This window comes from Candidozyma haemuli (assembly GCF_002926055.2).
Source record: "Candidozyma haemuli strain B11899 chromosome Unknown A_2014730914, whole genome shotgun sequence".
Lineage (NCBI taxonomy): Eukaryota > Fungi > Ascomycota > Pichiomycetes > Serinales > Metschnikowiaceae > Candidozyma > Candidozyma haemuli.
The window spans coordinates 285115-300991 of record NW_020289906.1 but is presented as its reverse complement, the minus strand read 5'-3'; the positions used below and the strand labels follow the sequence as shown (position 1 = coordinate 300991).

At 44.2% G+C, this 15877-nt stretch overlaps 8 protein-coding genes across 8 annotated transcripts; 4 read left to right on the top strand and 4 right to left on the bottom strand. All coding sequences in view use genetic code 12, as the record gives it.

The window, feature by feature from the left end:
- Positions 1–225: 225 nt before the first annotated feature.
- On the top strand, positions 226–1176 carry CXQ85_000129 (uncharacterized protein; the record flags this gene model as incomplete). The annotated part of the gene is made up of 1 exon (XM_025483889.1): positions 226–1176. The coding sequence occupies one exon, from the start codon at positions 226–228 to the stop codon at positions 1174–1176; it is 951 nt and encodes a 316-aa protein (XP_025342104.1).
- Positions 1177–1336: 160 nt separating this feature from the next.
- Positions 1337–3676, bottom strand: SSY5 (Ssy5p; the record flags this gene model as incomplete). Its single annotated transcript, XM_025483888.1, has 1 exon — positions 1337–3676. One exon carries the CDS (start codon positions 3674–3676, stop codon positions 1337–1339), a length of 2340 nt encoding a protein of 779 aa, XP_025342103.1.
- Positions 3677–4586: 910 nt separating this feature from the next.
- CXQ85_000127 (fructose-2,6-bisphosphatase) lies at positions 4587–5954 on the top strand (the record flags this gene model as incomplete). Its single annotated transcript, XM_025483887.1, has 1 exon — positions 4587–5954. The coding sequence occupies one exon, from the start codon at positions 4587–4589 to the stop codon at positions 5952–5954; it is 1368 nt and encodes a 455-aa protein (XP_025342102.1).
- Positions 5955–6075: 121 nt separating this feature from the next.
- Positions 6076–6552, bottom strand: CXQ85_000126 (E2 SUMO-conjugating protein; the record flags this gene model as incomplete). The annotated part of the gene is made up of 1 exon (XM_025483886.1): positions 6076–6552. The coding sequence occupies one exon, from the start codon at positions 6550–6552 to the stop codon at positions 6076–6078; it is 477 nt and encodes a 158-aa protein (XP_025342101.1).
- Positions 6553–7764: 1212 nt separating this feature from the next.
- Positions 7765–8736, top strand: PEX19 (Pex19p; the record flags this gene model as incomplete). The annotated part of the gene is made up of 1 exon (XM_025483885.1): positions 7765–8736. One exon carries the CDS (start codon positions 7765–7767, stop codon positions 8734–8736), a length of 972 nt encoding a protein of 323 aa, XP_025342100.1.
- A 46-nt stretch (positions 8737–8782) lies between these two features.
- CXQ85_000124 (AAA family ATPase) lies at positions 8783–11131 on the bottom strand (the record flags this gene model as incomplete). The annotated part of the gene is made up of 1 exon (XM_025483884.1): positions 8783–11131. The coding sequence occupies one exon, from the start codon at positions 11129–11131 to the stop codon at positions 8783–8785; it is 2349 nt and encodes a 782-aa protein (XP_025342099.1).
- A 169-nt stretch (positions 11132–11300) lies between these two features.
- CXQ85_000123 (uncharacterized protein) lies at positions 11301–12056 on the top strand (the record flags this gene model as incomplete). Its single annotated transcript, XM_025483883.1, has 1 exon — positions 11301–12056. The coding sequence occupies one exon, from the start codon at positions 11301–11303 to the stop codon at positions 12054–12056; it is 756 nt and encodes a 251-aa protein (XP_025342098.1).
- Positions 12057–12076: 20 nt separating this feature from the next.
- On the bottom strand, positions 12077–15799 carry SKI2 (SKI complex RNA helicase subunit; the record flags this gene model as incomplete). The annotated part of the gene is made up of 1 exon (XM_025483882.1): positions 12077–15799. One exon carries the CDS (start codon positions 15797–15799, stop codon positions 12077–12079), a length of 3723 nt encoding a protein of 1240 aa, XP_025342097.1.
- Positions 15800–15877: the final 78 nt, after the last annotated feature.

The following is a 15877-nucleotide window of genomic DNA, read 5'->3' as shown; positions in this document are numbered from 1 at the left end:
GTTACTAAATTTGATACTAGTTGCGGTCTAAAAATGGACTTGTGTATTTTTGCGTCGTAAGTTACCCCAAGGGATCCACTTTGGGCAGATCTGTCCTGGCAAAGCCAACCATAAGTAGAATGGGATACCAAATATAGACATTCTTCAAATGGTCTAGGGAATCCCCGGTTGCTCTATAAATACCCGTATAATCCGTTTTCTTTTTAGCTCTCCACCTACTTTAACATGAAATACCTTGCTCTCGCTTTAATCGCTTCGACAGTCGCTGCAGACCGTTACAAACTTTACGCAGAGACCGATAACGAAGAATACAACGGAAAGGGCCTCTACGCTAACAAGGAGGCCCGGTCTGGTCTCGACTATGTCTTCCTCAATGATAACCCAATTGGTTTGGAATATGACGAGGAGGATCATGAGCTCGAAGGTTGGGACCTGAAGATGGCCGTTCTAGGCCAATACTTGGTAATGGCGTCTCGGGGCGACGGTGACAGTAACGTCGCTATTGCAGACAATTACCTTCAATTGAGTGCCAAGACTTGGGCTTGTAAAGCAACCCAAGACCCTAACGGCTATGACAGAAGTAACTTGGTTTATGTAAACGAGACTCAGCCATATGAGGACTGTGCCGAAGTCAGGTTCCGTGCTGAGAAGGAAGGTGATGGTGATGGTGATGGTGATGGAGACGGCGATGGCGATGGCGATGGCGATGGCGATGGCGATGGCGATGGCGATGGTGACGGTGACGGTGACGGTGACGGTGATGGTGATGGTGATGGTGACGGTGACGACGATGATGATGATGATGATCACCACACTCCAACACCTTCACTTCCAACCGGCGGATGGAACCACACCACAACAACAACAACTCTCACCGACTACACCACGTATTGCCCAACAGAGACCACGATTACATTGACCACCTGTGGACCTCGTCACTGTCATCCAACCACAATTACAGTCACTGAGCCAACCACAGTGACCGTTTCCTCGTGTATTCCTCCTGCGCCAACCGGTCCTGAACCAACTGGTCCTCAGCCAACTGGTCCTCAGCCAACTGGCCCTGAACCAACTGTATCACCACCCGAGCCAACGGTGACTTCTTGGGATGGTGCTGGTACTAATCCTGTCCCAGTACTTGCGGCATTCTTGGGTTTCGCTGCCTTACTTGCTTAGGCATTGAGATAGCCTTTCTTATCGCCCTGTAGTCGGCTAAACCAAAAGAAAAGAAAAAAAGAAAAAAAAAAACACCGTTTGCCTTTGGAAATTCAGTTCTTTCTCCCACTTTATTTTTATTTCGTTATGATTATGACTTGCTTTGTTTGAATTTGTAGTCTCAATCAATCTGAAGTGCTTTCGTTTGCTCTTCGAGTCCATCTTCGTATTCGCTATCATCTTCGGAGTCGCTTGAGAGTTCTGATCCGCTATCTGAGTCATTAGAAATGATTTCGCCTCCTTTTTCTTGAACACCGACGACTCCCCATTGGATTTTCGTTACTTCAGCCAAACGGTCTAATATTTCAGTCATTGGGGTGAAAAGACCGAACTGTCTAAATTCACCATCGTACGAATGAAGCATTCCCACAACACCTAAACCTTCCTTCTTTGCCAGACCTTTCACGTTTTCTAGCTTAGTCAAGATCCACGAGCCGCTATCGCCGCCAGCAGCGAAAGCAGTTGTGTTTTCACAAGAGTTCACAACAAATTCGGACGAGTGAATAGCTCCATCCAACCAGTAGACAAGCTTAATTCCATTTAAGAAACCTTTCGTAAACTTTGTTGTCGATCCATATTTGAACACCGGTAATCCTCTGTGTGTCACATTGCCATCAGAATCCATTGACTGTGTTGACGCCATGGAATCGACCTCATTAAGATTCTCAGAAATATCCCGCGCCAGGCGACCGAGCAGAATAATTTTACGGACATAAAGGTTCTCAAATATCAACGAAGGATCATATTCGTTAAACGCGATATCATCTCCGAGATAATTCTGGTCGCATTTGAGTAATTTGTTGACCTTAATAATAGCCAAATCACTAAGTCTTTTTTCTTTTAATTGGCGACCATCTTTTGTTCTCTTAGCTTGGATCAAAGTTCTTTCACCCCATATGATTTGACCGAATCTGTGTTTTGGGAAGTTTCTCGTTTCGACTTTTTCTTGTTTAGTTTTTGGATCAAGCGTTTTCACTTTTCCAACCGGGAACATTTCATCAAGTTGATTCAAAACAGAAGAATATGCTACCTTAGAATCGAGCATTGACTGATCACCCTCGTTTCGGACACATTTCTGATACTGATCTTGTAAAGCCTGTTTATAAAGACCAATAAGCACAGACGATGGCGACGATACATATGGATAATCGACGATCTCTTCTCTCTTGTCTAAGCAGACGTGCCCACATGATATCGCAAACTTTGATTTTGCATATGAGGAAAGATGTGGTTGCTTTTGAATGTCGATTTTAGGGTATATGAAACCACCTATCGTTCCGGACACCCTCCTCGCGCTCTCAGTCGAAACTGAGAGAGACAATGGGGGACTAGTGGAGTCACTTGGAACTCTGAAGGGTAACTTGAACCGGGGAACATTGGGGGCAAAAGACGCAGGGACCAGGCTTTCGGGTAGTTGCGCTGAAGATGACGATGCAGCAGTAGACGCAAATTCTATCTTGTTCTTTGCTATTAAAACATGCACATCATCGTAAAGCTCGTTAATGTTGGAGATCACACTATTATGATTCTCTGATGGGTTAGGATATCCAAAGTATAAGCATAACACGTTCATATCCTTAGACGTGCCTCGAGCTATAGGAGCAATGAACGAACCATTCTGTTCCTGGATATATGTTGAGCTGCTTGCAATTCTCCCAATGATTCGAGATATAGCCTCTTGACGAGGAAGAGGACGACCATCATTTGCACCAATAGCAAAATTCTGTGGTTTGGCGATATTCTGCCCCGAGACAGTCCTCCTCGATGAACTCTTCAATGAAGCAGTAAAATCATTAAAGTTCTTGCACAAGAGTAGTCTAAGTCTCACGTAAGCCTCGTCTTTCAATAAATTGTCATACAAGTGAAGATAGGTCTTGAGCACTCTTCTCACGTCACTGTTATCATAAGCAGTGAAGTTCCATTCTTGATCGCTTTCAAACTTGTCGGTGAAAGCAACGAAGTCCTTAAGACAGTCAATGATATGGACAACGCAAGTGGACAAAGTTAGCAGGGAGTTGAGGTACTGTGTCTGAATGTACGAAATATCTTGCCAAAGAACGTGGAGTAACTCGGAAAGGGCCTCTTGGGGTGAGCCCTCGCTATCTTTATCCTCTGGTATATCGAAGACCTGAAGAGCTGGTCCCATCTCGTTGGCTGACGTATTCTTCTTTGATCTGGAAGACATGTAAGACGACTGTCTCGTAGAATATGACTGTCTGCTTGAAAAAAGCGACTTCGATGCACCTTCCGAATCGTCGGTGCGTGAAGAAGGCGCATAAATGCTTGGATTCGTATTGAGCAGTAAGTCGTTGGTTAACGCAGAAGTCTCATGTTGGAACATGGGTCGAAGATCGTGAAGAGAATCATTTTCGGAGCAAGTTGAAGCATTTCCAGACGCAGCTTGTGGCTCCGCGGCATCCCTTTGGCCTTCCTTCTTCTGCTTCGGAAGAAATCTCTTCATTTTTACTTGTGGAGATGTTGTAGATGTTGTATCTTGGCAGAAGAAAGGGAGAGGAGATACCTGTGAGGTCACGTGCGCTCCTACGCCGTAATGCTTTAGAGCAGCTTAGAAGCATATAAATGGCTATATTAATACATCATTGTGTTTATAATTAATAGATTTATAGACGTCTTTCGGCTTTAACTTCTGTTCTCTCTCCTTGTCGTTTGAGCTCGGCAAAATGCGGTCTTTTGCCAAGGCAGACCCACAGATTGGCTATTCAAAAATGGAAGGTGACAAGCACAACGGTTGGCTGAGAGCTAAGCTAAATCAGTCGTCTACTTCTATTCGTCTCGCAACCCTTCTCATAAATATCCCCTTTCTATTGTGTTTGTTGTTAGGCAACCCCTTGGATGTACTCAATTCGCAGCCATTTGACTGCGCCCATATACTGGTGTTTCAAGATCACCTAGGGAAAAAAGCTTACACAACCAAAGACACAGCTGTGACCGCCTTTAGCAACCCTTCTTAACCCCTATCAGTAGTGTGCTTCGGAAAATCGAGGCAGCCCTAAAGCCTCTTTGTTAGTCTGCATCCCCGTTACCCTCTGCCCCACAAGACGCACACGGCATCTAGAGTTTTAGGAAATACGAGAAGGGTGAAAAAAATTAGGGCAACTACGACCATTTTTTGGATAACTTATCTTGTTCTAGTACAAGATAAACGTCTTTTGATTCCTTTTATACAGCCTTAATTGTTCACAAGTGACTCTTGTCCTCGGTGCACGAGACAAAGTTCGAGCAAGAAAGCGTCAAGAAAAAAAAAAAAAAAAATCTGGGGAATCGCACCGTTTCGTGTTTCCTTGTGCCAACTTTATCTGACCAACCCTTTTCTCCGGCCTTTCAAACGAAGCAGCCACAACCAACCCAACATGCCAGTCTATTCTGTTTCACACATTGAAAATGTCCGTATCTGTGTCATCATGGTCGGTTTACCCGCTCGAGGGAAATCGTTGATTGCGCAGAAGATTGTGAGGTATCTTCTGTGGCTATCTATTAAAAGCAAATGTTTCAATGTTGGTTCTTATAGGCGTCTTTTAACGCTGAGAGAGGATACGACTTATGACTTCTTCGACCCAAAGAATGAGGAAGGTCTTAAAATCAGAGCTGAGGCAGTTAATCAGGCTGTGAATGATATGATGAAATGGTTTGCTGAAGAGAATGGTGTCGTGGGTATCCTCGATGCTACCAACTCCACAAGAGAGAGAAGATCTCAACTCCTTAAATTGTGCAGAGAGAACTTGATTGAGCCAATCTTCTTGGAGCTGTGGTGTGACGATAAGGAATTAATTTTGCAGAATATCGCTGATGTGAAAACAACATCGCCAGACTATGTTGATCTTGACTCGGAATATGCCACAAGTGACTTCTTGGGCAGAATCAAACAGTACGAAAAGTATTACGAGACGATGGATCTGGCCGCTGATGCCGACTTAACTTTCATTAAGCTTGTCAACGTCACGTCACAAATCATTGTCAACAGAATCGAAAGTTACTTGGAACTGAGAATCGTCTACTACGTGATGAATTTGCACATCAAGCCTCGTAGTATCTGGTTGTCAAGACACGGTGAATCCCAGTACAACTTGACTGGCCAAATCGGAGGTGACCTGGACCTTTCCGAACGCGGTTGGAGATACGCCAAGAAGCTTCCCGAGCTTGTACTTAAGTCACTTGGGGAAGAACACAAGCATACAAACCTCACTGTCTGGACATCGACATTGAAGAGAACCCAACAAACTGCATCATTCTTGCCTTACAAGAAAAAGCTAGAGTGGAAAGCTTTGGATGAATTAGATGCTGGTGAATGTGATGGTATGACTTACGAAGAGATTGAAACAGAGTTTCCCGATGACTTCAAGGCCCGTGATGATAACAAATATGAGTACCGTTACCGTGGAGGTGAGCTGTACAGAGATATTGTCATCCGCTTAGAGCCAATCATCATGGAATTAGAACGTCAAGAAAATATTCTCATTATTACCCATCAAGCTGTGTTGCGTTGTCTATATGCTTACTTCATGAATGTGCCTCAAGAAGAGAGTCCATGGATGCTGATTCCTTTGCATACGCTTATCAAGTTGGAGCCTCGTGCCTATCTGACTCTTGTGCTGCGAATCAAGGCGGACATTCCAGCTGTCAGTACATATAAGGAGAAGGGTACTTCGCAACTTGGAGAAGGTTCAGGAAATGAAGGGGCGGTAAAGAGTCGTGATTTGATATCGAATTCGGCCACTTAGTGAAAGTGTTATTTTAATCTAATCCTATATTCCGTGCGAGCTAGACTCCTATACAATACAATTATATACAGCTGGTGGGTAAACACCGGTTTGGCTGATTCATTCTTTCATTCTTCAAGGTCTACGAGGCGTTGGCGTACTTCTTTGCCTGTTCCTTGACTTTCTTCTCGTAGGTTGCCCTATCCTTACTGAAAGCTTTCCAGGCAGGTTCCTGAGCAGGCGAGTCAGGGTTAGGGTTGGTTAAAAGTTCCTGGATACCCAAAAGTATTTGTTTCAATGTAATGGCGGGTCTCCAATCCTGCGACTCATTCAAAATAGATAAGCACACAGTACCACTAGGGTAGACGTTGGGATGATAAAATGCGGGAGGGAACATCACCTTAGGTGGTTTGGATGGATACTCCTCCGAGAAGAAGATTGTGACAGGGAATGTGGCGTCAGCCCAAAGGGTATTAGCCTTACCTGGAATACCAGCATCCCAGTGTGTCAAGTCTAGCGAGCCATCTGCAGTTTTCTTGGGGCGTGCGTAGAAACCAAAAGGATGATCTCTTCTCCACTGTTTTCTTTCTTCTTGTAATCGGGTCTTGCAAAGAGACATGCTGGCGAATCTATGTTGATGTGGGGGTTATTTGGGGGTGTGTAGCAAAATGTTTGAGGCTCTTAATTTTTTCATACCAGTTGAGGCCGACCTGCAGAAAGCCCTTACAACTAGTCCCCAAAATGGTAACCAATCAGTCAAAGAAGAGGATAAAGGATCTGTAAGATCTTTAGGTACATTAAGGGTTGATTTAGGGCTTCAAATGATGTTGTCACTTTCAAAATCTGTTGTATTGGATTTTTGGGGCGTGTTTTCGTTCATGCGAGGAAGATGAGAAGTTCAGGAAATCACTCCAAATCCACAATACCTTCTCATTATCCTACCGACCTTGAAAAACACATACATACACTTAAATGACTGCTTGAAATTTAAACCAGGAAAAAAGACTTCTCATTGCTATTTAACCGAAATGAAAGCAATGCATTGGCTTAGAAGAGATACATCTCATTTGATATCATTTGTCTTCAGGGCTTTCCATCACCTGAAGCCACTCGTTTCGCAGCCAAAGTCCGCAACCCTTCAAGCCATTTGGTCCAGAAAACTCGAGGCCGACAAATTCACTCAGGCAGTCTGTTGAATAAATAAAATTATATCCATTGTCTAGGAAATGGAAAGAAAATGAACACTTTTTATCAAAAAATGTCCAAGTTTATTTTGGCAGTTACTGTTCATCAAATATGCTACAATGGCCACAGAGGTGGCACTTGGCGACGCCTAGGGTCTCGGCTGCATCTCAGACGTAGAGTCCAATTGCCTCTGGGGTTCCTACGTATCTCAATTTGCTAGCCATCAAAAATGTCAGTTTACAACATTTTTAAATTGCGAGCAGATCCGAGGCTTTTTAAAAAGAGTCCGCTATGCTTCACCTTTAAATGAATACTTTTTGATGAATGGACTGTCTTATTTCCATGATTCGTGCCCCACCTTGGTTGAATTTTGCACCCAACCTCGGCCCGCACTACCCCACATATCAAACACGGTTTTAACGTAGATTATCTCCAAACGGTTAAGTAGGTTTAAAACCACGGCATCTGCTTGGAGAAAGAATATGGTCGAGAAATTGCCTGTTTTTACGGGATAATATTGCAAGAAAATAATTTCATAAGCTGGACAACTCGTGAATGGCCTGCATATACTTTGTGTCCAATCGTCCCCCACATGCTATGATAATGTGAAGAAAAACCACCATTCTTGTCACTTCTTTTACCAATCATGAGCCAAAACGAAGAAAAGAAGGTTGAAACCACTGTTGAGCCAACAGTCGAAGCAAAGGTCGAGAAAAATCCTGTTCAAGACGACGAAGAGGATGATTTGGACGACTTGTTGGACGAATTCGACGAACAGGTTTTGAGTAAGCCTCCTGGAGCAGCATCGTCCCAGAACCAGGGTCCTTCTGGTAACAGTCAAACGACAAGTACCACAAAGAAGCCATCTGAGGCTCCTCAGGAGGACGACTTCCAGATCAACATGGAGGACCTCATTAAGGACCTTAACATTGAAGACCCTAAGGCTAAGGACGAGTTCGAGCACTTGGTGAAGCAATTCGAAACTACACACAGAGCTGATGCAAAGAAAGCCATGGATCCTCAGAACTTTGACAGTGTGATGAAGGACACTATGGAAAGATTGAAGAAGTCTGGCGAGAACATCGATGAACAGTTGAAGAATGATCCATCTAGTTCCAACCCAGAAGATATGCTCACACAACTCTTGGCCGGCTTGGGTGGCGGTGCAGGTGACGGCGATTTCGACATGTCCAAGCTCTTGACTGATATGTTGGAGCAGTTGTCTTCCAAGGATGTTCTTTACGAGCCAATCAAGGACCTTAACACAAAGTTCCCAGAATTCTTGAAGGAACAAAAGGGCAAGATCCCTGACGATGAACACGCTCGTTACACAAAACAATACGAGGTTACAAACGATATCATGGCTCTCTTCGAAAGCTCAGAGTTCGATAATGAGAACACAGAAAAGAGAGAGGAGGTTAATAAATTGCTTGAAGGCTTGCAAGAACTTGGCAACCCACCAACAGAATTAGTTGGTGATGTTAAGGACTTCCCTGGTCTTGGAGACTTGGGTGCTTTGGGCGGCGGTGGTAACGGCGCCGATGGGCTTGATTTTGATTCTAAGGACTTACCAAAGGATTTGGAGAAAGAGCTAGAGGAGGGCTGCAAGCAGCAGTAATTAACGAAATAAGATGAACATGATGTAAATAAAGTGATCTTATATTTCACATAGTAAGTCCACTGCGGTGGGAGAACTCTCTATAATATTCAAGCATATCAGGAGTGATGCCCTTTGAAATAGATTTTAAAGCATGATCAAAGTGACGTTCCTCGACTTTCCTTGTAGTTTTATCTTCCATAATAGCAGCGAGGCCAGCCTCCTGACAAAGGAGAGCAACTTCAGCACCAGAGCATCCCTCGGTTGCCTGAGATAACCTCTCAAAAAGCTCAGATGCATTTTCAACATCAAATCTGCTGCATTTGCGGTTCAATATATGAAGTCTAGCTTCATGATCTGGAGGGGCAACGTAAATATGTCTATCCAAACGGCCTGGTCTCAAAAGAGCAGCATCTATTTCTGTAGGCCTGTTAGTGGCAGCCACAATGACCACTCCGTTGAGTTCTTCAACACCGTCGATCTCATTAAGTAAAGAGGTAAGAACATGCTGAGCAGCCAGTGTCAGAGCTTCTTCTCTGGATGAAGCAAGTGCATCGATTTCATCAAAGAAGATGATAGATGGCGCAGCTGCACGAGCTTTCCTAAAAATCTCTCTTATCGTCCTTTCACTCTCACCGACATATTTGTTGAAGATCTCGGGTCCCTTAACAGCCAAAAAATTAAGACCGGACTCTGAAGCCAAAGCTTTAGCAGTAAGGGTTTTGGAACAGCCTGGCGGACCGTAAAGAAGAACTCCCTTAGGTGCCGAAATACCCAAACTGGCAAACGTTTCGCTTGCTTCAAGAGGAAGTTGTACAACCTCAGTGAGCTTTTGTTTAAGTTCATGTTGACCTCCAATATCGTCCCAAGATACCTTTGGCATTTCTAAGAAGATTTCTCGCATAGCTGAAGGCCTGACGTCCAATAAAGCCGCTTCTAGATCAGCCTTTTCCACTTTGACGTCTGGATCGATGTGATCAATATTCGATAGGTCGAGAGAAGCAATAGTGCCGATATGAACAGGAGAAGACTTCCCAGAAAGCCCTCTTGCAATAGTCTTCATTACACCTTCACGACACAAGGCTGCCAAATCTGCTCCCACATATCCGTGGGTCTTCAGTGCCACCTCTTTGATATCGTCATTCAGAAGGTTGCACTTTTCACTCTTCATTCGCGTGAGCTGTTTAGCAAGTATGTCAGCTCTAGCCTCTACGTCAGGAATGCCAATTTCAACTTCTTGATCAAAACGTCCCGGTCTTCGAAGAGCCGGATCAATCAGATTTGGCCTGTTCGTCGCACCAACAACCACGACTCTTCCCGAATCACCCATGCCATCCATCATAGTAAGCAACGTAGCAACAACCCTTGATTCTGTCTCACCGGCATCGTCTGAACCTCTCTTAGGCGCAAGCGAGTCTATCTCATCCATAATGATGATCGAAGGCTGGTACTTCACTGCTTCAGCAAAAAGGTCCCGAATGGCATTCTCAGTTTCTCCCAAATACTTAGAGACAACAGAAGGACCATTGATCATAAGAACATGAGCACCCGATTCATGAGCCACACAACGTAATAGCATTGTTTTACCTGTTCCAGGTGGACCATGTAGAAGAATGCCTCTTGGAGGTGATATGCCAAAGTCCGAGAAAAGCGTAGGATGATGGAGAGGCAAGTTGACAGTCGAGCGAAGGAGGGAAATTGGCTTATCCAATCCACCAACATGTTCAAGTGAACTTGGGCGAGGTATTCTTGGGTATGAAGCAAAATCGACATCTTGCGTGGAGGCCTTCACGGTTGTGCTGGTATGGAAAAGGAAGGCAGGCGACACCAATGCCAAGTCTGCCGAAGACTCCAAAGATATCTCGGAGAGTTTAGCTGTTACTGATTCCAAGGACAGGCTTGCATCAGTAATCCTTGTAATAGTGACAGGGGTACCCTGTACTGACAATTCCAACCCTGGTTGAAGAACGCCAGCATCCGTGAAAGCCTTTTTGGCACGAGTATTAAGACCTTCCCAGTCCTCGAGATTTTCTATTTTGACTTCCACCTCTTTAGCATATGTGGGCTGTTTGCCTTTGCCAGAGATTTGCAACCGGTCTCCTAAGAGTATCCCACCAAGGTGCCTAAGGGCTTGAGGGATTCTCAACACATTGGAATCTTCAGAGTCATCAATATCTAAAAGTGCAACAACTCCAGGTCCACTTTCCTTTGAAACGACGACAAACTGGCCCTTTGTAAGCTCCATAGCATCTGCAATCTGCGGTTGCAAATACACCGTCGTCTGCTTCTTAGTCTCAGATGGTCTTGCAATGAATGCTTTCGGAATCTTGACCTTTTTTGGAGCGGCAGAGGCTCCATTATCTGTTTGACTTTTCAGGTCAGCTCCAGCTGCCTTCTTCTTTGTTTTGGACGACATGTTGTCTCACGCTTGTAGTGAAATACTCGAGATGAGATAACGCGATGAGACTCCACAACATCTCACAGTTAGTTTTCGCATGCTCTGCCAGCATCCGAGACTTCCTCTCAACATGAAGCTACGCCCCAGGTCAAACCTTCTAAACATATGCCGACTAAACCACTCGTCCATGGTTCTGAGCAGTGATCTCTTTCTAGAGAATCAAAACCTTGGGCTTCCTGCCAGAGCTAGGCTCAAAGACCATGACTTCCATTTTTATCCTAGGTCAACCACAAACTTCGAGTCAATGTACATAGACGGTTCTGGAGCTCACAGAAACTCTAATCTTGTGGAGCAGCTAGACCGGGACTCTCAACTCCAAAAGCTTTTAGAAAGCAGGACGGTCCATATACAGCGTTTCCTTGGACCAAGCTATTCACTACTGTTCGATGATATGCTACTAATACTTTGTGGTCTCGCTAATTTAAAGCTAAAGCAAGTGTCAAACCCGACAGGCTCGGTATTTGACAGAGGCTTGATCCATCAAGACGTTCTTCGTGAATCTGGCAAGCGGTACTTCAGATCGACCTTGCTCAGCTCTACGATTTTCCAAGACAATACCTACCTTTCAACCTCTCATTCTGAGGTACAGCATAACCTAGCATTTTTTGGGAACCAGAACCAATTAATTATAAATTTCATGAAACGTCAACTTCTTTATGATTGCCTTGTTCCTCATAGGGGTGCGCAAGTTGACGGAACACTTTCTCGAGACAAGGCTAATTTGTTGAGGCAAAAGATTCGAGACAATACTGCGATCGGGAGCTTTTATTCGATGCTTGGAATTCTACTATTTCGCTACGGCAACGAGGACATTGCAACGAACCTTTTGCAGGACAAAATATTGGGCGGTACCAATGGTATATATAGCATTGCAAGGTCGTAAAACGACTGGATGACATAAATTTATAGATATAATGACGCACAAAAGACGATGTCTCTCTTGATTTTCTCCTGAGCTTCGTTCATCTTAGAATGTAAAGTAGAATCACCAACAATCAATGCTGCGTTCTTTACTTGACGACAGATTTCGTCTAGTCTAGTGATCACACGAACAATAGTTCCCTCTGACTCAACGGAAATCTGCATAATCTCACTAAAGGTCAAGCCTCTAGCCCATTCATAGACAACATTAACCAACGCAAATCTCTTACGTTCAAGGAACTCCTCCTCTTCAGAAGTAAGAGAAACTTGATGTTCATTGTAGACCTTAAGAAGCCTTTCAGTGATCTTAAGAATCTCAACCTTTCCCTTTTCCAAGCGGGGTGTCATTGGTGGCTCTTCCTCTTCATTAGTACGTCCTTCGTAAACGAAACAAGATAGAAGAGCGACAATCTCTTCAGGTTGGAAATCGCCCAAGAAGTTGTCGAGGATAAGTTCAGTCAAGACCAATTCCCATCCAGAGTTGATTTCACAGGCAACACGGCCCTTGAGCACAACACGTTGTTGATCATCGATGAAAGCCAATGCTTGCAAAACCTTAAGTCTTTGTTCATAATCTGGAAGTAACTCCAAATTCTCATCTGAGATCAATAAGTTCAATGACTCTATATTCTTTTCGAGGCCATCACGCTTTGCCAATTGCGAATATATCTTCTTAAACTCAGGTTTCTTGTAAACAGTCATGTCCCGCAACTTGGTCACAAGCTGGGTTTTTTCATTGACTAACTCATGCAACGAGAGCTGGACTGCCTTTTGGAATTCAATTTCAAACCAGAATAACTGCACACGAAGAATATTATTGATAGAAGACTCGGCTTCCTTCACAGCTTGGGCATCGTTGGACAAGATTTTTTTCATGTTCGTACGAAGGCAGTAAGAACTTGCAAATTGAACGTTTTCGAATGGAACACTGGTAGTCCTCAAATCCCCAGAGTAACGAATCTCTTGTCTTGTGCTCTTGATGAACTGTGGGACAGGAACATAAGGCAAGTGCTCACCTTGCTCCTCATAAGTTCTGCCATGGTCAAAGGTAAGGAAGATCATTTTATCAGCATTCAAATCACATTTAACAAGGAAACCAGCCCTTACAACACCGTCCTCATCAAGAAAGCACATAAGTTTGCCGGGATGCAAGAGAGCTGTTCTTGTCAATGTCAGCTTAGAAACTTCCGTCACGATCTTGCCATAAACTTCACGATACTGAGAGATGATCGAGAAGGCCTCCTTATACTCACTGATTTGCGAGCTCTCTTCAACCTGGGTCGAGCTAAGTTCTTGCTTGAGTGCCTCCACTTTCTTTTGATGTTCGGGAAGCAAAGTTTGGGACGAATTTTCACTGAAAGAATGCTTGATCATTTCTTCCACTCTCAACGCTTCGATACGCAAAAGATTCAAGATCATGTTATAAGTCAATCTGAACTGAGACAGAAGCTTTGTGGGTGTTCCCATTGTTACTTCTTTGAAATCAGTCGGAGACAAAGGATCGTTATAGGACATGACTATGACGGTACCAGTGGAATCCAATCCTCTTCTACCCGCTCTACCGGCCATTTGGGTAAATTCACCCGGCAACAAGTTTCTGAAGCCTCTACCATCGTGCTTCCTTAACTCAGAGAAGACAACAGTCCTAGTTGGCAAGTTCAACCCCATAGCAAAAGTTTCTGTGGCAAATAAAACCTTGACCAAAGATTTGGCAAAGAGAATCTCGATACACTCCTTGACAATAGGAAGTAAACCACCATGATGGACAGCGATACCTCTGCTGAGCATGTCTCTCACACTCAAAATCTGTGGCAACTCACGGTCCTCTTTCTTCAATCGTGAAACAGCTTTGTCGATGAACATATGGATTTCAGATCTTTCCTTTGCGTTACAGAATTGAACACCGCTGAGTGTTGCTGCATAATCCTCACACCTTTTCTTAGAAAACACGAAAATCACAGCCGGAAGGAGCTTATTCAGATTCAAGTATTGCACTAAGTCAGTCCAGGTTCCTTTGTTAGGACCATCACGAGCGAAACCACCTCTTGGCTGAAGATTACCTCTGCCTCTAGCAGCCGGACCGCCTCTTCCTGATGGACCACCGCCTCTTCCTGGAGGGCCACCACCTCTTCCACCTTGGCCACCACCTCTATTGCCTCCTCTAGCGGTTCCGCCAGGGCCTTTCCTCAGTCCGTAACTGACAGTTACATTTGGAGGCTGCTGCTTCTGACTTGGTGCTAACGCTTCCTTATACTTCTTGAACTCTCCTTCGTTGAAGACACCCTGGGCGTTGATAGCCTTGTAAAGGTTCTTTTTACCCCAGATGAAAATTTCCAAAGGAACCGGTCTTTTGGGCGTTGAGATCACGTACATGTCTTTCTGTTTCGTCCTACCCACCCAGTTAGCAAACTCAAATGTGTTAGGAACAGTGGCCGATAAGAGAATATACTTGACGTGGTCGGGAAGCATGATGATGACTTCTTCCCACACGACACCACGATCAATATCGTTAACGTAATGCACTTCATCAAAGATAACAAACTCAACATCACGGATCAAGTCAGCACCACGATACAACATCGATCTCAAAATTTCTGTTGTCATGATAAGACAGTTCGCTTCTGGATTGATTTGAACGTCACCTGTAATTAATCCAATCTCCATATCTTTAAAGGTCTCTTTAAAATCTCTAAACTTTTGATTTGACAATGCCTTAATGGGGGAGGTATAGATAGTTTTCGTCATGTTTCTGGCGGCCATTGCAATAGCGTATTCGGCGACAACTGTTTTACCTGCTGACGTGTGGGCAGCAACAAAAACAGAATCACCTTGTTCCAAATGGTAAACGGCTTCTTTCTGGAAAGTATCAAGCTCGAATGGCCATTCTCTTGCCATATTGGGAACAACATCTTGGAAGTTTTCAATCTTGTGATCGAGATCAACAACGTGTGCCCAATTTCTTTTCACACGCTGTTCAGACTCCATCTTAGCCTTCATTTTCATGTAATCTAGAGGAATCAAGTCATCAATCTCTGAAATGCCAGTTTCGCCATTGGATTCGTCCTGTCCTACGTTTCCCATTAGGTCAGTAGATCCAGGCTCTCCGTCTTCCTTTGGAGATTCTTCGACATCCTCTCCTTCACTATCCAACTCATGAACGCCTTCAGAGTTCTCTGCCGCTCCTGAAATGTTAAGACCACGCGAGAACCCTGGTGGAACATCGAACAACCCGAGATTGTTCTTATGCAAAAATTGAAACTCGGAAAGATGCTGCTTGGTATTAAGTGCCTGGTTCGTCAGAGTACCGCTGAACAACCCACCTGGCTGGAAGGGAAGATAGTTTGATTTTCCACTAGTTGCATCCTGCTTCAGACCGTATTTTCTATTGATCGAAAGCGAATTGGCAGACGTTGCATTGTCCACTTCAGAGATCTTTATCTCCTCCTTGTATCCCACGATTTCACCTTTGAGGCCACTTCTTTTGAAACGAAACGAGCTTCTCTTGATTGGTTCTGGCTGGACCAACAATGACTCAAAGATCCGCTGCTTGTCAATGGAGGGCTTTGACTGAATGAGATCTTGAACATCCCAGGTCAAATGGTTAGATGGCTCCAAGAGCTGGGCAGAGAGTAAGTCTGTGGACGACTTGTCCAGTGGAGGAACGTCGAGGATTTCAGACGGATCCAAAACCTTGTTCAATGCCATTAGTGACGTGTATACGTTGTCTAGGATGGGTACTATCAGTGTTAAGTAGCGAAAAACCTGTATCTAATATGTAGTGTA